Here is a 20,834-nt window from a genome sequence, read left to right as displayed (position 1 = left end):
AATTCACTTTCCCCCCTGGTATTTAAGAAAATTGATACTTCCTGTTTTTGATTGATCTGAAATACAGTCAGATTGAACCCTGAATATATTTTCAGTTTGGAGAAGGAAAAAAGAGCATGCTAGTGATAATAGTAAGTTACTTGCATAAATAGGGATCTAGAATGACTGAAAACTATATTTGTTGTCTTGGCTTTCACAAAACTTCTAATTGCTTAATGACTTTTGTGAGGTGATAAAAAGTGTTTATACTCCATAGTTGGGTAGGCCAAATAGCTTCTGCTATCATAGCTTTGCAATGCTCCAATGCTGCAAAGCTGCCTTAAAGCTGGCTTTGTGGTCAGATGTAGGGGAATCCTCTGATGGTATACAGTTACTGTAATCATGGCTACTATTCCAGCTGCACTCTGTGAGGGGCATAGGGGCCATAGCTAGAGCTTCCATTTTTCCTGGCAAGTTATGCTGTGGTAATGGCACATTAGGGGACAGTTAGTCTGCTTTAATTTGCATTGGAGATTGGTCTGACACATAGTGGTCCCTGACAGGGAAAGATGTGTTTTAAAGCCACCTTTGTACTTCCATCCCGCATTTGGCTGAGCATTCCTCAGCTGAAGATTAGGACTAGGGTTGTAGAGAATACAGATGTATAAATTAGAATTTTTTAGTGAATTCTGTTTGCACCGCTTGTGTTTGAATAGAAGAGTCGAGCCATTTCTAATATTATTCTGTAGTCTGTAAATTTTAAAAAGGTAGTGTGGGTGTACATTTTATTTAGATATATGCAAAAAGAAGAGTCAGGAAAAAGTCTGCGAACATAACACTCTTGAACAAATATATTCTGACATCCCACAAGGAGCTTTACCTGGGTGAATTGAATATGTTCCTTATCCATCAGAATCCATTACACTTCTGTATATGCCTGTCTGCTTGTCTCAGCAGCAAATGGAAAAGATACTGAAGATTAACTTTTGCACTACATTAGACATGTAATTATAGCTTTTGAAGTAACAAACCCTATAGCTCAGGGTACCTACAATTTTCCATTACAGCCTCCTGTTTTCATTTGCTTATAACTTTACGGAAAATTCTTTCTTGGCATTAAAACTTGCCACTCTTACTGTTAGTCTAGAAGTGAATTTTTCTGCTAAATGTGAGGAAAATCACTTCAGTAATTTTTTGTGCAATGGATGAATGGCATAAATAAACTTTAGCTTTATATGCAGTTGTGTTCTGAAAAGTGACTCCATAAAAATGGCATCCTGATATTCTAGGTTTATAGGCTCATAATGGCTCCTTATCAGATCTGCACAGCTTACAAAATATTTTTTTTCCAATTGTTAGCCTTGAAAACGCAAATGGGTATGCAAAACTTGCATCTTCCCTTTTTCTGCATCACCATCAATAACCCTCTGCTTTATCTTATTACAATTTAATTGGTTTTGTTCCTGTTCCATCACACCCCCCTTCTTCTCCTTGGGTGTAATTACACCATCTGATTATGGCCTCTTTTTTCTCTTTGATTGCCTCCTTGCTCACTTTGCTTTGGGAACAGGATCAGGTCAGGTAATTCTAAGATAATACCCCAATTCAGGAAAACATTTTGAATCAGGACAGCACTTAAGCATCAGCATACTGTTAAAGAGATGAATTAGGCTCTTGGCCTCTTTGGGCATGTCTCCCCTGGGGAGTTATTTCTAAATAAGTTATTTCAGAATAATAACTCCCAAAATAACTATTTCAAAATAAGCTTCTTTTTCTTCACAAGCAGGAGTTATTATTTCTAAATAACAAGCCCATTACTTTGCAATTGTGGGCTTGGGAGTGGGGATGCTCACCTTGTTATTTCGAAATACTCCCCAGAGTAGGCATGCCCTTAGAGTAGTGGAGAAAGCTCTAGTGCAGCATTCATTGCTTGCAGTTTCCATTTGCAGACAGGTAACATATTTTTTAGTATCTGTGTACAGTAGTTTTTAATTTTCCTGAAAGGCAATGGATATCATGGGAATACGTGAAAAAGTAGGGTTGTGTTATATTCATTTATTCAGTTTTTCTGTGGATACATTTTATCGTCTCTGCAAATGTACTGAAGGCTCAATCAAAATTAAATAAGTAGAGAGAGAAAGGGACAGAGAAACAATGAGGATGTGAAATAGATAACAGAGGGGAGAAAGAGACAGGAGGAGGTTAATGGAGAAAGGCAAGAAAATGGGAGAGCAGACAGAAAATATGAGAGAGGAGAGGGAAGCAGAGAGATAGAGAAAATTTGTCTTGACAGAAGCAGCCCATTTTATCAGGCAGTGACAGGAAGCACTACATACCTTCAAAACCGATTAGGAAGACAGCAGCCGGCAGGAGCAGAAGCGGAGGCCTCAATCAACTGAGCTCAACCTAAGAAAACAAAAGAAGTCAGCTGACAATGGAGCTATAGGAGACCAAATGAACAATTGGAACCAAAAGGGAAAAGAAAATAAGATTTAGGCAGCCAGAAAAATAAGAGGACTGCAATTCAGTACTAAAGCCTGAATGTGGAAAAGGGCAAACACTCCAACTCAGATTCCTAGTTCCATCCCTTCTCACAAAATGCTTTTGCTCTGCTGCAATTCCCAATACATTCACTGGATTTATTGCCAAGGGATGATCCTATGGTTTGTATGCATCCAAAATACTATCAACAGGAGTTTGCAGTCTTGACTTACTCTAAGCTTTCCTTAATATCCTTGGGAGTCTTGCATGCATTAGGACTGAAGAATCAGGCAAGTGAGGTTATAAAAGTACCACCTGAAACACACACAAATAATTTTCAAAGGCAGTAGTTCAAAGTTGAGTACATTTAACTTTACATAGTATTGACATGCATTATTCCATGACACTGGAATTGCTGCCTAGCACTTATTATTCCTACTGCCTTAATGATTTAATATCAAACACATTTCAAAGATATCCTTTACAATGGTTAGTGTAGTTTTTAAAACTGACAAGCCTCCAAGGCTGAACAGTAAGTATTTAATTTCAGGCCTAATGAAAGATCTATGCTTTCATTTGTTTAGATACTGACTGGTTCTTCAAAGCCAGTGGTTCTCAAAATGTGGTCCGTGGCTGCCTCCCAAGCGGTCTGCGACTTAAGCTCCCCCGGCAGCGGGGAGCCTGTGCTGCCGCTGCAGCCTCATGGTCACTGTGCACCCACAAGGCTGCATCACCAGCTCCAGCTTCCTGCTCGGAGGGCACGGAGGAGGTATGTGAAGAAAGCCTCAACCTTCTTTCTGCTCGAGAAGAAAATGGAGCAGCAATGCATGAGGGAGAAGGAAGCCAAAGTCCTGGAGGCCCAGCGGCTGGGTGAGACGGCCATGCGGTGCTGGTGCCAGGAGCTTTCTGGCTCTGTGCCATCCAGCTGCAGGTGAAGTGGCAGGAGGCTGAACTGCTGTGCAGGCACCGGGCACGGCTGGCAAAGAGATGGGCCGAGGCCACCAAGCCCCAGTGGCTAGGCCAGCTCAGGTACGAAGAGCCCGATATGCAGGTGCAGTTGAGCATGGAGATGGCCGAGTCCCTGCGGACATTGAAGCCCAAGGGCAGCATCCTGCACGACTGGTTCAGGAGCCTGCAGAAGAGGAACCTGATTGAGCCCAGGGAGCGAGCCAAGTTCAAGAGGAAATATTGACTGAAGTACGTGAAGAAGAGAGCCTTCTGCAAAGTCACATTGTAGGGCTGCCTGCCTCCAGCTCCTTGCCCCTCCCACCTCTGGCTGTTTGTACTAAGCATCTTATTAATGCCCTGGGCATCTCCTCTAAAAAATACCCAATAACCAAACAAACAACCAATCTAACCAAAACCCACCTTCCCTGCCAGACCTGGCTCACTGAGCATGGAGCCACTTGCTCTGCTTCTCTCTGCGAGATGGGTCTGGCGAGGAAGGTTGGGGTTTCTTCACCCAGTCCTCTGAGCAGGGAAGCTCCAGCCACCATAGGCTCCCCTCTGTGTGGGGAGAAGGGTGGGACTTAGCTACCCTTACCCTGCTGAGGGAACTGCAGTGCGGTGATGTACTGTATGGAGGCTTTCCCCAATGCTCCTATTGCCTGGCCAATGGGAGCAATGGGGGAGTAAAGCCAGGTAAGCATCCCCCCTCATGCCCAGACCCCTGCACCTCAATCTCCCTCCCTCACTCCCCTCCCAAGTTCCTACACCCTCAGCTAGCTCCTACACCTTCACTTGTTCCAGCACACTCCCCCTTGGGCAGATACCTTACCCCAAGCCTCCTCCTGAACTGTCCCTTGCTCCTGCACCTCACCTCTGGCCAGACACCTACTCCCACCCTGCTCCTGCCTCCATCGTTGCTTCTGTACTCTTCCTCCTGACCACACACTGCACCCTCCCTTGCTCTTGCTCCTGCTCCCAGCCTGCTTCTGCATCCTGCCTCCCACCCACACCTTGCATCCTGCATTCCACCTCCCACCCAGATCCTGTACCCCATCCCTAGCCCACTCACTGGCAGCCTTGCAAACCTAACCAAACCAAAAACTTTTAAAGTTAAGTCCAACAAATGCCTACTGCTATGCAGGCATCTGAAGCTCCAGAATGCATCATTCTATAATGTCACAGCTATGCTTTTCAGGGTTGGGAATGTGTTTTTGTCTGGGTTGCACCTTGCATCATGGACTTGCTCAGTGGAATAGGCTACTGTCAGCACGTTACTTTTATGCTCTGATACTTCCATTTGGTTCCGTCTTATATTGCTACCAATTTGAGAACTTGGTCCTGGCTTTCCAAGCTATTGATGTGTTTGAACCTAACGACCTCAGTGAATCCATTTCCATAGACAGTGCTTGGTCCTGCTGTGAGGGCAGGGGACTGGACTCGATGACCTTTTGAGGTCCCTTCCAGTTCTAGGATTCTGATTCTGTGATCTGTGACACACAAACACTTTTGTCAAAGCCCAGGATACATCACCTACGAGTATAAAATAAGATGTGCATGGTCAAAAGACTTCAGTCGTGAAATGAGCTACTGAATGAAAGAGATGAGGCTCATTCAAAGTCTGATCATCTTCAAGACACATTGGAAGACTTTCCATTTAATGCCACCATAAACAGAATAGCAAGAATACACAAATTATACCCCAGAGCAAGGCCTCTAATAACCCTAGATAGGAGAAGAACAAAAGACACCATGATGCCTTTACAATATCAACCCAGTTTACCTGGGAAGCCCACAGATACAATGATGAAAAGTTCTACAGATAATCTGCTGATAGCCAAGGTTACAAAAATAAGATGTCATGGTTATTTTGGATGGTTCTGCACACATAATGGTTTCATAATTTGTTTTAAAATCTGTTTTATTGAAAAGAGTGAAAGGTTTGGTTTTAAAGACTCCACGACAGCACAAAAGTAAAGAGCACCGCATACTGAGAAATAGTTGCCTAATAGGGATGTGAATGGGTAGCTGGTTATCCTTACTAGGTGAGCCTACTGGATAATGGTTAACGGCATCCAGGAGCAGCCCCGCAACTGCCGTGAGTGGAGGGCTGCTCCAGCTCCACTGAGCCCACTGCACTGCATGCTGGGGTGGCAGCTGGCAGCTTGTGGGGTGGAGACTGCTCCAGTGGGGCTGGAGTGGTCCTCCACTCAGGATCCCGCTTAATAGGTTCACTGCTTAAACCTACCGTATGTATTGTTTAACTGGTTAACTGATTAAATGGGATTTTATATCCCTAGTGCATATAAGATTATACAGTCATATTATACATTTTGGCGTTTGTCTTGCATCTGGTAGAATGTTTTGAGTTGCTAACTTCCTGACTGAAGCAGCAGAACACCCTTGCACTGCCCCTGTGCTGAAGTCCCATGCCCCGCACACTCAGTTCTCTCCTTCCTCCATTGCTTGCTCTCCCCAACCCTCACTCTTTGTCACTGGGCTGGGGCTGGGAAGTTGAGGAGGCAGTGAGGCTCCAACTGGAGGTATGGGTTCTCAGATGGGGTTGGGGACAAGGAGTTTTAAGTCTAGGGAGGGAGGCTCCGGGCTGGAGCCAGGGTATAGGGAGGTGAGGGCTTCAGCTAGGGCTCAGGCTCCAGGCTGAGGTTAAAGGTTTGAGGTGCAGGAGAGGGCTCTGCACTGGGATAGGGGGTTGGCATGCAAGCTCCAGGAGAGAGTTTGAGTGCAGGAGGGGGTTCTGAGTTAGGCTGTAGGAAGCAATTTGGGGTGTGGGATCTGGGTGGCACTGACCTCTCGAAGCTCCTAGGAAGTGGCAACATATCCCTGTGGCTCATAGGCACAGGGGTTACCACGGGGGCTCTGTACACTATCCTCGTGCAGGAACCACCCCTGTAGCTCCCATTAGCCATGGTTCCTGGCCCAAGAGAGCTGTGGAGCTGGTGCTTGGGATAGCACCTACAAGGCAGGGGAAGTGCATGGAGGTCTCCTAGCAGTTCCTCCGCCTAGGAGCCAGAGAAATATGCTAGCCACTTCTGGGAGCTGGCTGCTGTAGCCAATTGGACTTTGCTGTGCACAGCTGCCAGGGGTTCCTTTTCAAACAGGTGTTCTGATAGAAAACTGGATTCTTGGCATCCCTAAATACGTTACTTTATTATAGAGAGACTTCAGCCAGATGTATTGGTTTTTTGAGTATAGCATGTTTTTAATTATTACAGCAGAGTTATATAAGAACTCAGTCCCTTGCAGGACTGTGTCTAAGTAAGGAAATAAGATGAAGTTCTGATGTATAGAGTTCTCAGTGCCCATGCTCAGTCAGGGTATGGAGAGAGCCCAAAACACTGTAAGATCTAGGACTGTGTCAGGAATGAGGGCTTGCAGCTGTGCCTAACCAGTCAGGGAAGCAATGTGTGCCACTGGGCCTCAGCAGAACCACTTGATCGGCTAAGGCAGTGATTCCCTACATTTTTACTTCTCACCTCCCCACCCCCATAGCTTTTCTGCACTCCTTTCCCTCTGGAAGTTGTGGTCAGGAGCTGGGCAATTGTTGGGGCTGAGAGCAAGGCTGTGGTTGGAGCCAAAGCCTGGGGCTGGAGTTGCATTGGGGCTGGGAACCAGGGTCCAAGGCCAGAAGTGAAGCTGCATTTGGGGTGGAGCCAAGGCTTGGGGTGGGGGTGGGGCTGGGGTTGGGACCATGGCTGAGTGTAGAATAGTGGCTGGGCTGGGAGAGCCAAGGGCTGTGGCTATAGATGGGGATGGAACATATCTGGAGTCAGAGCAGGGTTGGGTGGCCATGCTCCCCAAAAGTTCCTCTGTTCCCCCCAGGGAAGGTTTGCTCCAAAGTCTGGGGACTGCTGGACTGTAGACTCTCTGCCTCCCTGTCTTTGCCTCCTACCAAGCTCTGCACCCAGCCTTGCTCTTGCCTTGCAACTGCTCCCCCATACTCTGACTCCAGATAATTTGGTTCTTTGACCCTCAGCACTAATTCCTGGGTCTGACTTTGTCTCGACTCTTGGTTATTGCATTAAGACTCTGACTCTGATTCTGACCTTTGGCTCCGATTCCTCACTTCTGACTGTGCCTTGACTTTGGGTCCTCAGACTTGGGCTCTAACCAGTAGCCCTGCCTCCTTTTCTGACCATAAGGCCTTCCTATGACCCGACAGACTAATCTTTAAAAGCTAGCATCATAGGCCAGATAATCCGTTGATGTAAACCAGTACAGTTCCATTGTCTTCAGTAGAGACATCAGTTGAAGAGCTGACCCTTGTCTCTTTTTTGCCTCTGTAGTACCACATATGTGTTTTTGATGCTGTATAAATAAGACTGATTGTTGGTCTGACTATCTAAGCACTGCAATAAAAAAGGAATTCTGGTGGAAACATTACCTGTGAATGGTAAGGTAATTGCTAACACAAGCATATCATCGTCAGCAACTCTGAAAACTGCACTTTTAAAACAATTTCACAACTCCGGTTGTGACATTACAACAGAAACCAATGATCATGTAGGAACCAGAAAATGATGACATGTAGTTTGAATGTGTTGTAGGTAGAGGGCAGATGGCTTAGGTGAAGGAGAGAGCTTTCTTTGGAAGACATTTATCTTAAGGAACTAGCCATTTAGGGACAGAAAATATCCCCAACTTAAAGAAAACGTAATGTGTTTATATATTCAAACAGCTTCTAAAATCTTGAAAAAGACATTTAAGACTTTAAATTAGAAGGAGTCAGAACAGGCCATTGTAAACCTCTCAGGATTTGTGAGGTGCTGACATGCCAGTCAATCATAACCAGGGCAATCTACTCGCCTGTGGCTAAACCACGCAGTTGGCGAGAGGGGCCGCTGCCACTTGTCAAGCCCTGATCATAACTATGTCCTGAAATATTTGAAAGCATAAATCACAGCCATGTTGTGATTTCCCCCCCTCTGAACAGGGTGATAATAGAGAAGACACATAAACACTAAGATCTGATTCTCCACTAGCCTTTGAGTCATTTTATTGCTGTACAAAGTCAGCATAAAATGCTATTGGTCTCGAATCCTCACTTGCCAAACTCTAAAAAGCTGCGTGGCTGAGATAGGGGATCTACCGTAGCTCTGCCAAAAGCAACCAAGGACAACCTGTTATTCTTTCTGTAAAATTAGGAGGCAGTTACTGAATCTTGTGATATTTGCTGGGTTTTTTTTTCTTGAAATCCTAGCACCGAAAGAAAAGCGATGATGGGAAAATCTGTTTTCTCACCCCCTTTTCTTTTTAAAGTTCATTTCGAACCTTTCTGGCTGTGCAGAAAAGCTCCATGTCCTCTTTAGACTTCAAATAGCAGTAAAGTATTTCAAAGATATTCTTTTTTGTGTTTTTTTTTTTAAAAAAAGGTCTGGTTCGGGGGCTTTCCGAAGACGGGGGCTTGTCCAACTCAAGTCACCACAACTAGGAGTCTGCGTGGTACAAAGTGATGCCTCTGCTGAGCTCCCCCCTTTCCCGCGCGTATCCTTGCCCCACTCACACTCGCCCCCTCCTGCCAGGGCTTGCCAGGCCACCCGGTGTCTGCATCACACTGCAGGCCCCTGCTTAACACCTACGCGGGCCCGGCCCCTTCCCAGAGACCGACACCCGCCTGAAGGCAACATCCCCTGCCCCGCGCAGGGACCGGCCTCGCCTTCGCACTGAGGGAGAGCGACCCGCTCCCTACCCCGAGCCGGGCAGCAGCGACCTCGCGCCCCTCCGCCTCGTCGCGAGCCCAAGATGGCAGCAGGCGGGAGCTCGCCCCGTGCGGCCGCGGGCCGTACCCCCCCCCTCCGCCTCGTTGTGAGCGCAAGATGGCGGCGACCGCGGGCTCGCCCTGTGGGGCGGTGCTCTGGCCGCAGGCCGGCTGGGCGGGGGGGTTTCCATAGCGGCGGCGAGTAGGTGTCACACACCGGGGCGCTTCCTGGTTGGAGGCCGCTGCGGCCGGCCGCGGCACTGCACTGGGAAGCGCGGCGGGGAGGGAGCCCCGGCAGGAGCAGGAGGCCGAGACAAGGTAGGGACGGGACGTCCGGCCTTCGCGCTCGCCCTGGGACCGGCCGCCGCCCAGCTCCGGCCTCGCGCCGGTGGGTCCTAGCCTAGGGAGGCGCGGCGGACTCTTCCCTTCTGGGTCGGATCCCTGCGCCCGTGGGGTGGGAGGGCGGAGCCCCCCATTGCGAGCGCCACAAGGGGAGAGCGCTGGGGCTCCCCTCGGAGGCGGGTCGGCCCCTGCCACTCAGCGAGTGGGTAGCACTCCCAGTTTCAGACCAGGGAAGGGGCGCAGGCCCCTCTCCTGAGCCTCTGTGTGGGTCTCCGCCCTGTTGGGGAGGGAGCTGGTTTTGTGTGTGTGTGTGCAGGTGAGCGCGGTGTGTCAGGGAATGGGGAGTTCGAGATAATTGGGGAGTGTCTGGGGAAGCATCACCTGGGGAAGTGGTGCCAGGGGGATGAAGGCGTTTGGTTGCTATTGCCATTGTGGCAATGAGGATACTCGGATAATCTGGGGGCTCTTTGGTGTTGGAGAGTGGGGAGAGTTTGGGGTAATTGAGGTCTGGCTAGTTGGTGTAGTAATGTGAACTTTCTGTCTCGAATAATTCTGGATACCATCAAAACTCTGGGTTACTTTCCTGAAGATGCCAGGCAGCCAAGCCTTGTATAGCAACTTGACTAAACAAGGTTCTGACAGAGTCCTGCTCATAATCTTCAGTCCTTGGTCTCAACTGTGTCAAATGATTTGGTTTTTATAGAAACCTGTCTGAAGGGTACTGGATTGAAACAAAATTTATTTCACTGTTTGCTGGGGCTGGATTCAAATGTGGAGAAAATGCTTTGCCTCCTCTTACCATCTCATGAACCATTCAGTTGCTCATGAAAACTCAAGAACAGCTTTCTTTGAGTAGTTGTGGTTTGGAACAAGTAGCGGCATAGCAACTCAACTTCTAGGGACTAGCTGGACTTCAGTTTTAATGGTTTAATGGAATGAGACTATATCCCTTCTTTACAATGTATAATAGAGGATTAGTGTTGTACAGTATCTTTTAGGATAACTCTTGTACAATTACTTAGTGCATCACCAAACTTCTCTATTCTGTTAATTAATATGCAATAGCAGCTTTAGAAGAATCTCTAATTTTGTTTTGTACAGACACAGAATCCAGGAACCAATCAGCATTTCAGAGAGCTAGAAGCAATTTGCTGAACACTTTTTTACAGTGTAGGTACTCCAGCTGTGCCATATTTTTGTTAGTCACTGAGGTGCTTTAGGATTACTAGTCTGTAACTTTAAAAACAACTAACACAGCTATCCCTTGAGACTTTTCAAAGAGAGGGTGTGTTGTGCGCATTTGATTTGTGCTTCTACTTTATGCTTCCTTATTTGTGGTCGGTCAGTGATTCAGTCAGTGAGTTTAGATTATTAAACAGTAGTATACTGTGTTGTAACTGTTGGTCCCAAGATATTAGAGTAACAAGGTGTGAGAGAGGCAATATCTTTTATTGGAACAGGTCAGAAGAAGAACTCTGTGTAAATTCAAAAGCTTGTCTCTCCTACCAATAAAAGGTGACACTCAATAAAAAAGATTGCCTCACCCACCCTATCCCATTAAACTGTAGGACTTTTGTTAATATGAATTTTATGTTCTATTTCTCTTGACCATATGTAAGTGTACATCTTCACAGCAGGGCTGAAGTCAAATTAAGTTACACAACTTCAGCTACGTCAATTGCGTAGCTTAAGTCGAAACAGCTTAATTTGGCTTTTGGCGCTGTTTACACAGCAGGAAGTTGAAGGAAGAACATTCTAGCTTCGGATTCCCTTACTCTCCGTGAAATGAGGGTTACCGTGAGTAGGAGTAAGAAGTCCTCCAGCTCAATGTTATTTCGAAATAAAGACTTGTAGTGTAGACGTGCACTGTTATTTCAGAATGTCAGTTATTCTGAAATAACACTGCTGTGTAGACGTACTCTAATGACAGATTCAAAATTAAGAACTTCTTTTAAGTTTCTCTTCAATGGTACCTCCCTGAGTTGACTGTGCTTGCCAGTTCTTAAACTTTAAAAAATATTTTATTTAATGCTACTGATTATAAATTGTTGCTTCAGATGCAAACTGTATGAAGTGTAAAATATTTTAGTTTACTGAAATTGCCTTTAAAATAGCAGTCTCTTTGCTCTTTCATTATGTGTCTTGTAAACTAATTATTTCAGATGTTGTATTTTGATCACTTGCTGCCTGTCAAAGTTTCAGATGTGCCCTTGTGAAAGCTCCGAATCTGTTGGCTTTTGTAGGGTAATAGCAGTTTAGGCTTCTGGTGTAATTTACTTTTCCCATAGTAATTTTTTTGTACTTAGCAGGCTCCATTTAGATCACTTTATCATGATTTTATGTATATAAACTCTGTGAGTACATGACACATAATTGGGAAATCCACAGAACAAAGATCCTGCAGACTCTCTGCTTCCTGATGAGTTGAAATGCACATTCTTTATTTAAAACTTCTGTGCATCTAAGTTAAAATGGTACTAAAATTGAGTATGCACAGAACAGCATTAGAGTGGAATTTCTAATTATAATTTTAAAGGAATCTCGTACTCTTGTGCTTTGTGAAATTCTTGTTTGGCATTGCATGGAAACAAACTGACTAGAATTAGAATGTCGTATCCTGTAATTTAGTTACAGCCCTGATTACGTTCATGATGGCTTAGGTAGAAATTACAGTTTACAAAAGGAATAATCAGTATAAATGCTGATACAGTTTTAGGTGGATATGATGTATTTGGATTTTTTAAAAAGTATACCTGAATTTAGTATTCTAAAGAGCTTCTTTCCCATACCAAGGTATCCAAATGTTCCTTTCAAAGCTAATTGCTACATGCTGGTAACTAAGTGACTGTATAGATAATTTGTCAGTATTTAAAAGCTCAGCAATAACTTGGATACCACCAAAGGATATAAGAACCTGCTTTATTCATAGAGGCAGTATTGGCTACGATTAACTGTTTTGGGAAAGAGTACAAGTCAGTGGCTACGTCTACATTGGCCCCTTTTCCGGAAGGGGCATGTTAATTTCACGAGTCGTAATAGGAAAATGCGCGGGGGATTTAAATATCCCCCGCGGCATTTAAATAAAAATGTCCGCCGCTTTTTTCCGGCTTTTAGAAAAGCCGGAAAAGAGCGTCTACACTGGCCCCGATCCTCCGGAAAAAAAGCCCTTTTCCGGAGGATCTTATTCCTACTTCAAAGTAGCTAGCCAGGTAGGAAGTAAATACCTACTGGCTACGTCTACATTGGCCCCTTTTCCGGAAGGGGCATGTTAATTTCACGAGTCGTAATAGGAAAATGCGCGGGGGATTTAAATATCCCCCGCGGCATTTAAATAAAAATGTCCGCCGCTTTTTTCCGGCTTTTCGAAAAGCCGGAAAAGAGCGTCTACACTGGCCCCGATCCTCCGGAAAAAAAGCCCTTTTCCAGAGGATCTTATTCCTACTTCAAAGTAGGAATAAGATCCTCCGGAAAAGGGCGCTTTTTCCGGAGGATCGGGGCCAGTGTAGACGCTCTTTTCCAGCTTTTCGAAAAGCCGGAAAAAAGCGGCGGACATTTTTATTTAAATGCCGCGGGGGATATTTAAATCCCCCGCGCATTTCCCTATTACGACTTGTGAAATTAACATGCCCCTTCCGGAAAAGGGGCCAATGTAGACGTAGCCAGTAGGTATTTACTTCCTACCTGGCTAGCTACTGGGAGGCATAAAGGATTGAATGTCTTACATGAAGACAGTGTTTTAAAGGGAAACATCTTCTCTACAAGAGAAACATTTGTCACTTGTTTCCTGTATGACTGAAGTCCAGGTGTGTTCTAACACTTAATGTTGTTAGTATGTGTAAAAACAGAAGTTTATAACATTGCAAAAAATCCCTACATACCTTTGTTTTTTAAAAAAGGTGCAAAGGGACAATAATGTAGGTACTTACTGCATCATTTGAAACCTCCCAACCCCAGATTTTACCAGACAATAATAAATACAATACCAAACAATAATAAATACTCTTATGCATTTTACAGTTCATATTTGGTCACAACACATTGACCTCCACTGTTCCCTCCCCCAATATTATTATTTCACTAATAATCTCAAAATACAAACACAACTTAAAAATAATATAAGAGCAGTATCCACATACACACTTTATCATGAATTGAAAATGTCACAGTTTTTGTAAACTTTATTCTTGAGGAACAGAAAGTATATTCCATCATAAAAATATTAATGGATATGGATAATTTAACAGTGTGTCTTTTAAATAAATATTTAGATATTGAAATCATTTAACACCATGCCCTCTTGCCCCAATGATTATTTCAGGTTACAATGTTGTGAAATACGCATTTTTTCATATTTAATAAGCAAACATTTTGTACTTGATTTTTGGACAGTGTAAAGTTTATGATGACCTTAAGTACTAATTTCCTTAGTTCTGAGTGGTTGGATTTTGTAAGTGATGTGGGGTATAACTATGTAGTTGTCACTTAACAACTCTGACTATTTTCCAAAGCTAAGGATTTATTTTCATTTGTAGAACTGTGTTTTCCTATTCCAATAAGCAATACAGTAATACAAATACCTCTACAGCAGAGCACTATGCTAGTATGTGTTTCCCCCCATTAGTATAGGTGAGACAATAGCCCACTGAAAATGCATTTAGATGGAGGTTGCTGATTCTCCAGCTGACTCTACACATGCAAAACTGGGGCCCAAATCTTTAGAGCTCCAGTCAATGCTTCTGGACCAGAGCTGAGTGTTATCAACTGAGCCATAATGTTACTAAACTAGCTACAGTAATAGAGATGTGGCCGTGTTAGTCTAGTCTAGCTGAAACAAAAAACAGGACTAACAAGATGGTTTATTAGGTGATGAGCTTTCGTGGGCCAGACCCACTTCCTCAGATCAAATCTGATGTGAGGAAATTTGATCTGAGAAAGTGGGTCTGGCCCACGAAAGCTCATCACCTAATAAACCATCTTGTTAGTCTTTAACATGCTACGCAGTCCTGTTTTTTGTTTAAACTAACTACAGTTATTATCTTAGAGTAAGTGATTAAATGTAGTGAACATTACATTTGCTAATTTTGACATCCGTAATCAAAAGAAAACTGAAAAGACTGCAGTTCTAATTATATGTTTTAACAAGGCATTTTATTTTTGATTAAAATGTGTGTGCTTAGATGTTCAATTTAGCAATCATTCATCGCTAAATGAAGACCATTGACAGGACTTTAAATGTCAAATTTTGTCTTTTAGCAATTGCAGCATCTCACAGTGTTGTTCTTTGTTTTGTTTTTAAATATGATTCCATTTTCTTCTCCCTCGTAAGTCTTCCTTTCTCTCTTTCCCTCCAAAGCATACAGTTTGGTTGCAGTATTCATTGGTATTTGCAACAGCACTGCAGTCTTACAGTCTTCTTCCTAGCTGTCCCTTTTGACAGTTTTAGCAGTTGATCCAGCAGTGGGAACTGGTTCAGCAGTACATGAATATTTTCTTTTCTCTACTTTCAGCATTTGCGGCAAATCTGTAAATACTATGCTTAGTCATGCTTTTAAAGAAGTGTAATAATTGTCTCTCCTTGTGTGTATTCTCTTTAGTCTTATGAGATCAAGAGAATTGAGACTTGAAATCTGAGTCAGCAGAAGGAATTATCTGGTTTGACTAGCACAGGTGGTCAGGCTCTGCAAGTTATATTTGGTCCTTGAAAGAAGAAATAGATCACATTAAAGAATATTCATTAGTTCACAGAAAGTCTGCTTCTGTGCTGGAATTGAAAGAAAACTCTCTTTATAGTCTAATATATAATGAACTTTGCTTTTTTCTTTCTAGGTTAATTATGACATACAATATCTCAATTTTAACTCTTTTCATATATCTATATAAGATTGCTCATTGCAGCAGGATGGAGGTTTAAATAAACATTCTAAAACATACTCACTGTGCTTTCACTATTACAAATTAGTGCTTTGGATAAAGCCAGGTATCACTAGCTAAAATCTTCTGTCCTACTTAGATGTCTTGTTTAGGTTTGGATTTTTATATTTGACAGGTGTGATGGCTTATACTCACACTAATTGGAGTTGTCACTTTTCAAGACTTGGTGTCTGGGGGGCGGATATTAGAAGTTAGTGCCAAAACCATATTTATTTACTAAATATTGTGTGCAGTCCTCTCATAGACTTTTTATTGCATCTTACTGCTAACTGAATTTACGTGGATCGTGCATGATGAACATTTATTACCCATAAGGGAGCAGTTACTGCTTATTAATTAGTCTTTGAAAACCTGCTAGATCATTGTTACAGGAAAGTGAGAATTTCAGAACATTACCATTCAGAAATGCTGTTTTATATCCTAAAACAATGAAGTCTAAGAATTAACAGACATTTTTTGGTTTGAGATTTTTTTTTATAAAGGGAATGTCAGTCTAACAATTTATTTTGAAAACATAATTTTTAAATTCTTTGGCTATAAGTTCTAAGAATAATATTTTTTTCTTTTTTCCCCTCAGGACATGTATACCTCTGAGAAATCTTTTCCAAGAAGATACCTTGGTTCTATACCTGCCTTGAGCCATAGGCAAAGAAGTTTCCAGTCATGAGTGAGTAAATTCCTTTGACTATATCTTCTTACTCAGAACTCAAAGTAAGAATTTGTAAAACTTGTTTTACAAAAGAAACCAATGCCTCTATTAGGTTTTGAAAATTTCTCTATCACAAAACCTATTCAGTAGAATTGACATCTGTAAAGGTTCCTATTTCATTTAAAAAAAAGTCAAGGATTGATCAGGTGGTTTTTTAAATCACAGAAAAAGTGATTGATTTGAATATATATTATAAAAAATAAAAATGTCTGTTTTTATAGGATTTCTGTTTTTTATAGGATCCTTGTTCTGACAGAATTTTGATATAATCTAGGGAGGAAAGTTCTGAAGCAAGTTGATTTTATTCATTTGGATTAACTATGCTATAGGCTTTTGAGCTTGAAAACTTCTCTGTGCTACTAAAGAACTCCAGAATATGCGGATGTCGTCCTCTACATTAGAATATTTGGTACAAGTCCAACATGCAATAATGAGATTTCAGTTAAAGGAACAGGGAAATATATTGACCAAGTTTCAGAAAAGAGGCATGAAAGCAAATGTCCTTTGGCTTGTATTTGGGAGGCCTGAGCTGGAGAATCCGATGATTAGTCTGGGGGAGAAACAGAAAAGGAAGGAAGCTGAAAACACCAGTATTTGTTGTAAGACCATTTCTGGTTGAGAAGATTTCTCTTTTGTTCCTTTTCTAGCAAATTTAGGTTTTTTTTTTAAAGAGATAAATGTCAATTGCATATTAGGAAGTTTCACACAAGTAAGACCTAGTAAAATCCATGACAGCAATACTGTGTAGTTATATTCCATAGAAACAACAGCAAGACCTTGTAATACAGTCCTTTTACAAGTTTAATGTAATCAGAATGCAATATCAAATTTAGATCAAGACTTTATATGCTTCTAAATTTGGAATCCTCTGGTTTGTTTTGTTTTAAACTTCACTTCCCAGAACCACAATGATATTCCTCTTTAAACCTGTGTGAGTGATAGCTAATTAATAAAACCATACCCATTTTAGTGAACTCTTGAACAACAACATGGGCATACACAGAACCCATGGCCTGGATCTTCCTCCTGTTGAAGGTATTGTCAAGAGTCCTATTCATTTCTAGCATGACCCCACTTATATATTTTTCTTTGAAGGAAAACTGCTGTTAATTTCAGATTCATTCAAAACAAGGGAAAATGTTTTTCTTCTCAGTTGGGAAAAGGCAAAACTGATTAGAGTAATTGTTAATTGATCTGCCCTCCAATTCCTCTGGGGGCGGGGAAAAAAAGATTGCTGACATCTAAAATTTTTTGTCAGATTAATTTATTGAACTTGTCAAGTGTTTAGCTGCTACTGTGGTTGGATACTGTTTATAGGCTGGACGTTTGTGAGATTAGTGGAATGTTTTCTCCTGAACATGGCAGATTACAGGTGATCTTGTTCTGTTTAAAATATTTATTATAATAATAATAAACTTTACCAATGATTCTTATTAAATATACCAAGCATTCCATAAACTTTAATATACTGGTTTGTCAAACACTGCTATATTAGTCTTCCTTGGTCACTGCCTGCTGAATAATGTAGATATTTGTTTTGCCTGGAAATTTTTTTCCTCCCAGAACGGGTCAGTCTGGTTCCTAAAGTATTCTAGTGATTGTTGTTTATAGAATCATTGCGGATGTTGTAATTAATGTTGTCATTACTTGGGCATAGTCACATCAATTTCAGTGGGAGTTTTGGTTGAATATGAACTGGAAGATTTGGCCTGATATTGGGAAGCATATGAAGTCCATTCTACAAATCAGTTCAGATAAAAGTTAACACTAGGATTGCTAAAACCAACATTGTCAGCTGTGACCACAGATTTGAGATGCTAGTCTGAGGTACTTTGGACCTGACTTTTCAGAAGTGCTGAGCCTCTGCAGCTCCTTTCGAAGTCAGTGGGAGCTATAAATGCTGGACAAGAGAAATTAGTGCCTGTTTCTGAAAACTTGGTGGTGTTTTTTTGGGTATTATGTTAATCAGTATATAATCCTGTGAATTGAGGGGAACAGCAGATCTCTTGGTCAGGTGCAGATGATGTTTTCAAGGACAGAGTTGTAAAGTTGCCTTTTCCTCTAAATGACATTAGTGCAAATTGTGTTTTTACAGGTGTTAGCGGTGGGTAGTATTGCAACTCTACTGGTTGGGGGAGGCATTAAAGTTTGTTACCTTAAAAACATTGTGCAGTAAGAGTTGTTCCATGTAATATTAGACTTTGCTCTCTCAAATATTTTGTAGCCTCAGAGATATTACCTTTTCACTGACATGGGAATTTACTTGTATACGGTGAGAGATATACATTATGTCATTAATCACCCATGCATTGAGAAGAGCTAGAGCCTTATGTCTGCTGTCAGATACCTTAAAATAGTTTTAACTACTTGATTCTTATTTTTTCTAATGCTCATACCAGGAAGTGAAGTTTCAAATGCACATTTACTGTGTAATATAAAATATTAACATTTCAGTCTCTGTACTGTGCTGTGAAGTATTTTAGATCATATTGTTTGTTTTATCATCTGAACAGCATGATTGAACATAAAAGCTAACGTAAGATCTTGGTCCTGCAGATGCTTATAAATGACTTATGTTTAAGCATGTGAGTAGTTTTGATTGTTTACACTGCTATGACTACTGGTTTGAAAGATATAGGCCCAATCCTGCAAACACTTCCAGGCTTACGTGAAGAATATCTATGGAAAGATATAGTCCATTGTATGCACAGAGGTTAGATTATTTGACATGTTCAAATGTAAGCAATGTTTATTGAAACATTTATTTCACTGAGTTGATATCTAGTGTTTTTATAAATATCTGAGTTTACAAAGACAATTAAATGCAGTTGTCAAGTCATACATATGTATTGTTTGTATAGTGTTACGACTAGATGATACATGAAGGCATGGTAAAGATGTATATTGAAGTGTGACTATTCTGGATTAATTTCATATTTAGATACTTAAAGATAAGCTGCTTATTGTAAAAACTCTGGTTGCACCTAGTGTTGCTAAAATTCTGCATGCAGGCGTTTGTTCAGTCCATTTGTGAAATTTTCTTAGTGCCATTTAGCTGCAGGAAATGTACAGGTTCTCATTAAAATTTTCCTGTGATTACGGACTCTCTGCTTTCAGTATCTATTTTTCTTTTTCTTTTTTTGATTACTCCATTGAAGAAAGAGAAGGTCAACACAGTGAATTTTATTCTTTGAGCTGCTACATTAACTTGGAATTTAGAAACAATGAAATTCAAATGTTAGTAAACACTGTTGTACTTGATACTATTATTCTTGCAACAAACTGCTGACTGCTTCATTTTTAAAAAAAATAATGGAATGTAATGCTAAGTCTCTTTCCTCACTCCCCCGACAATCTTCTAAATAACCATGACAGTAGAGTTTATTTGGACAAAATGATTCGTCCTTGACTATGTGTTTTATCCATCAATTTCCTGCACCCACAAAAATCTTACAGTGCCCAAGTTTAGGAAAACAACTTCAATAACATTTCTTACTTATATGAAGCCCAACATATCTATAAAGTGAGGCAAGAACTCTGCCATCTTTATTTGGTTAGTGGGTTCCACTGAAATCTAAATCTCAATAATAAATATTAGTGATGTAACTGGTTAACCATCTTGGGTGATGCTTACTGGTAACTGTTAAATGTGATGTTTAACCAGTTAATGAGATTTTAAATCCCCAATATAAATATTGCTGTCTTCGTCTAAAAACAGGCAAGGTGAGACCAGTGATGATGAGATCTGAAGCCTTTCATGTCTTGTAGGCTACATGATCAAATCAAGCCCAAATTGGTAACAAAAAAAAGTTGTTTGTTTGATTGGTGGTCTCATTTTTGTATTACAGCTGGCTGCATTGTTGACTATTAGCAGATAAGCATTGGATTGTCTGAGCATAGTAACTGAATGTTAAAGCATTGTTAGGAAAGGTGTGTGTTACCAATGTTTGTGGTGTACATGTTCTGTATATGAAGTGGAATGAGCTGTCAATCTGACACTTTCATAGGAAAAAATCCCACATATAGACAAAAAAGAAAAGGCCGAAACAGAATATAGCTGATGGGTACTAAAGAGAAAAGCATTGTGTGTACGCATTTGCACATAATTGGACCTCCTGTTAAACCTCAAATGCAAATCCATGTTTCCTTTTCGTTTTTGTGAGCCGGGTTGTGTTTGGAGTGAACTTGTAGGGCTAAGTTAAGGTGTTTTGTTACATACATGCCGGCAGACAAACAGTTCCCTGTACTTTCATGAAGTATGAGGCTATGATGTATTTTGGGTTTTCTCTATAAAGAATTTTGCAAATAACTGACTACATAGCTTTTTAAAAATACTTTGTTATGGCTGTGGCCAGTAAATTGTAATAGAACATCAAAAAGGAAAAGAGATGAATGGCTCCTATCCACAAAATAAATTGCATCCCTTGGAAAAAGAAAGTAAATATAAATGTACTTACAATGAAGGGTAATAAACAGCTGCCACAGTAGATTGTTGCTTTTAATATGTGATATATTGAGTTATGTGTACTATCATTGTTAACAACACGCAGCTTTATAAATTATATTTAAATGTGTGTGGGTAGGGATGTCACTTTTTCCCACAAGTTATCCTGACTTCACAGAGTAGGATATGTTCTTCTTGTCAGCCTATTTCTAAATCACGGGTGGAGAACCACTTCTTAGGTCAGAGGTCAATGACCCACAGGAAAATCAGTCAGAGGCTGCACTCAA

The 20,834-nt window shown here is 41.5% G+C and overlaps 1 protein-coding gene and 1 long non-coding RNA gene across 11 annotated transcripts in view; one reads left to right on the top strand and one right to left on the bottom strand.

The window, feature by feature from the left end:
- Window positions 1-20,834, top strand: part of USP6NL (USP6 N-terminal like) — a 239,654-nt gene that overhangs the window by 210 nt on the left and 218,610 nt on the right. For 3 of the 10 annotated variants that reach the window (XM_006130656.4, XM_075907816.1, XM_075907942.1), the window contains exons 1-2: window positions 9,064-9,439; window positions 15,972-16,061. Coding sequence is in view for 6 of the 10 variants with exons in the window: in XM_075907624.1 (XP_075763739.1) it covers window positions 16,058-16,061 (4 nt within the window). In the remaining 4 variants the exon portion in view is untranslated. Of the gene's footprint in view, window positions 1-9,057; window positions 9,440-9,482; window positions 9,510-10,586; window positions 10,634-15,971; window positions 16,062-20,834 lie in introns of those variants that run through there. The other 7 variants (XM_075908157.1, XM_075908229.1, XM_006130651.4 and 4 more) reach the window with 7 other exon arrangements.
- On the bottom strand, window positions 959-9,245 carry LOC106732529 (uncharacterized). The gene is made up of 4 exons (XR_003090758.2): window positions 9,113-9,245; window positions 2,694-2,775; window positions 2,316-2,385; window positions 959-1,976 (listed from the first exon to the last, which is right to left on the bottom strand). It is a non-coding gene; the product is annotated as an uncharacterized LOC106732529 (long non-coding RNA).

The sequence above is a fragment of the Pelodiscus sinensis genome, chromosome 1 (assembly GCF_049634645.1).
Source record: "Pelodiscus sinensis isolate JC-2024 chromosome 1, ASM4963464v1, whole genome shotgun sequence".
NCBI lineage: Eukaryota > Metazoa > Chordata > Testudines > Trionychidae > Pelodiscus > Pelodiscus sinensis.
The sequence above is the reverse complement of the archived record's forward strand: the minus strand, read 5'-3'. Positions and strand labels throughout refer to the sequence as shown.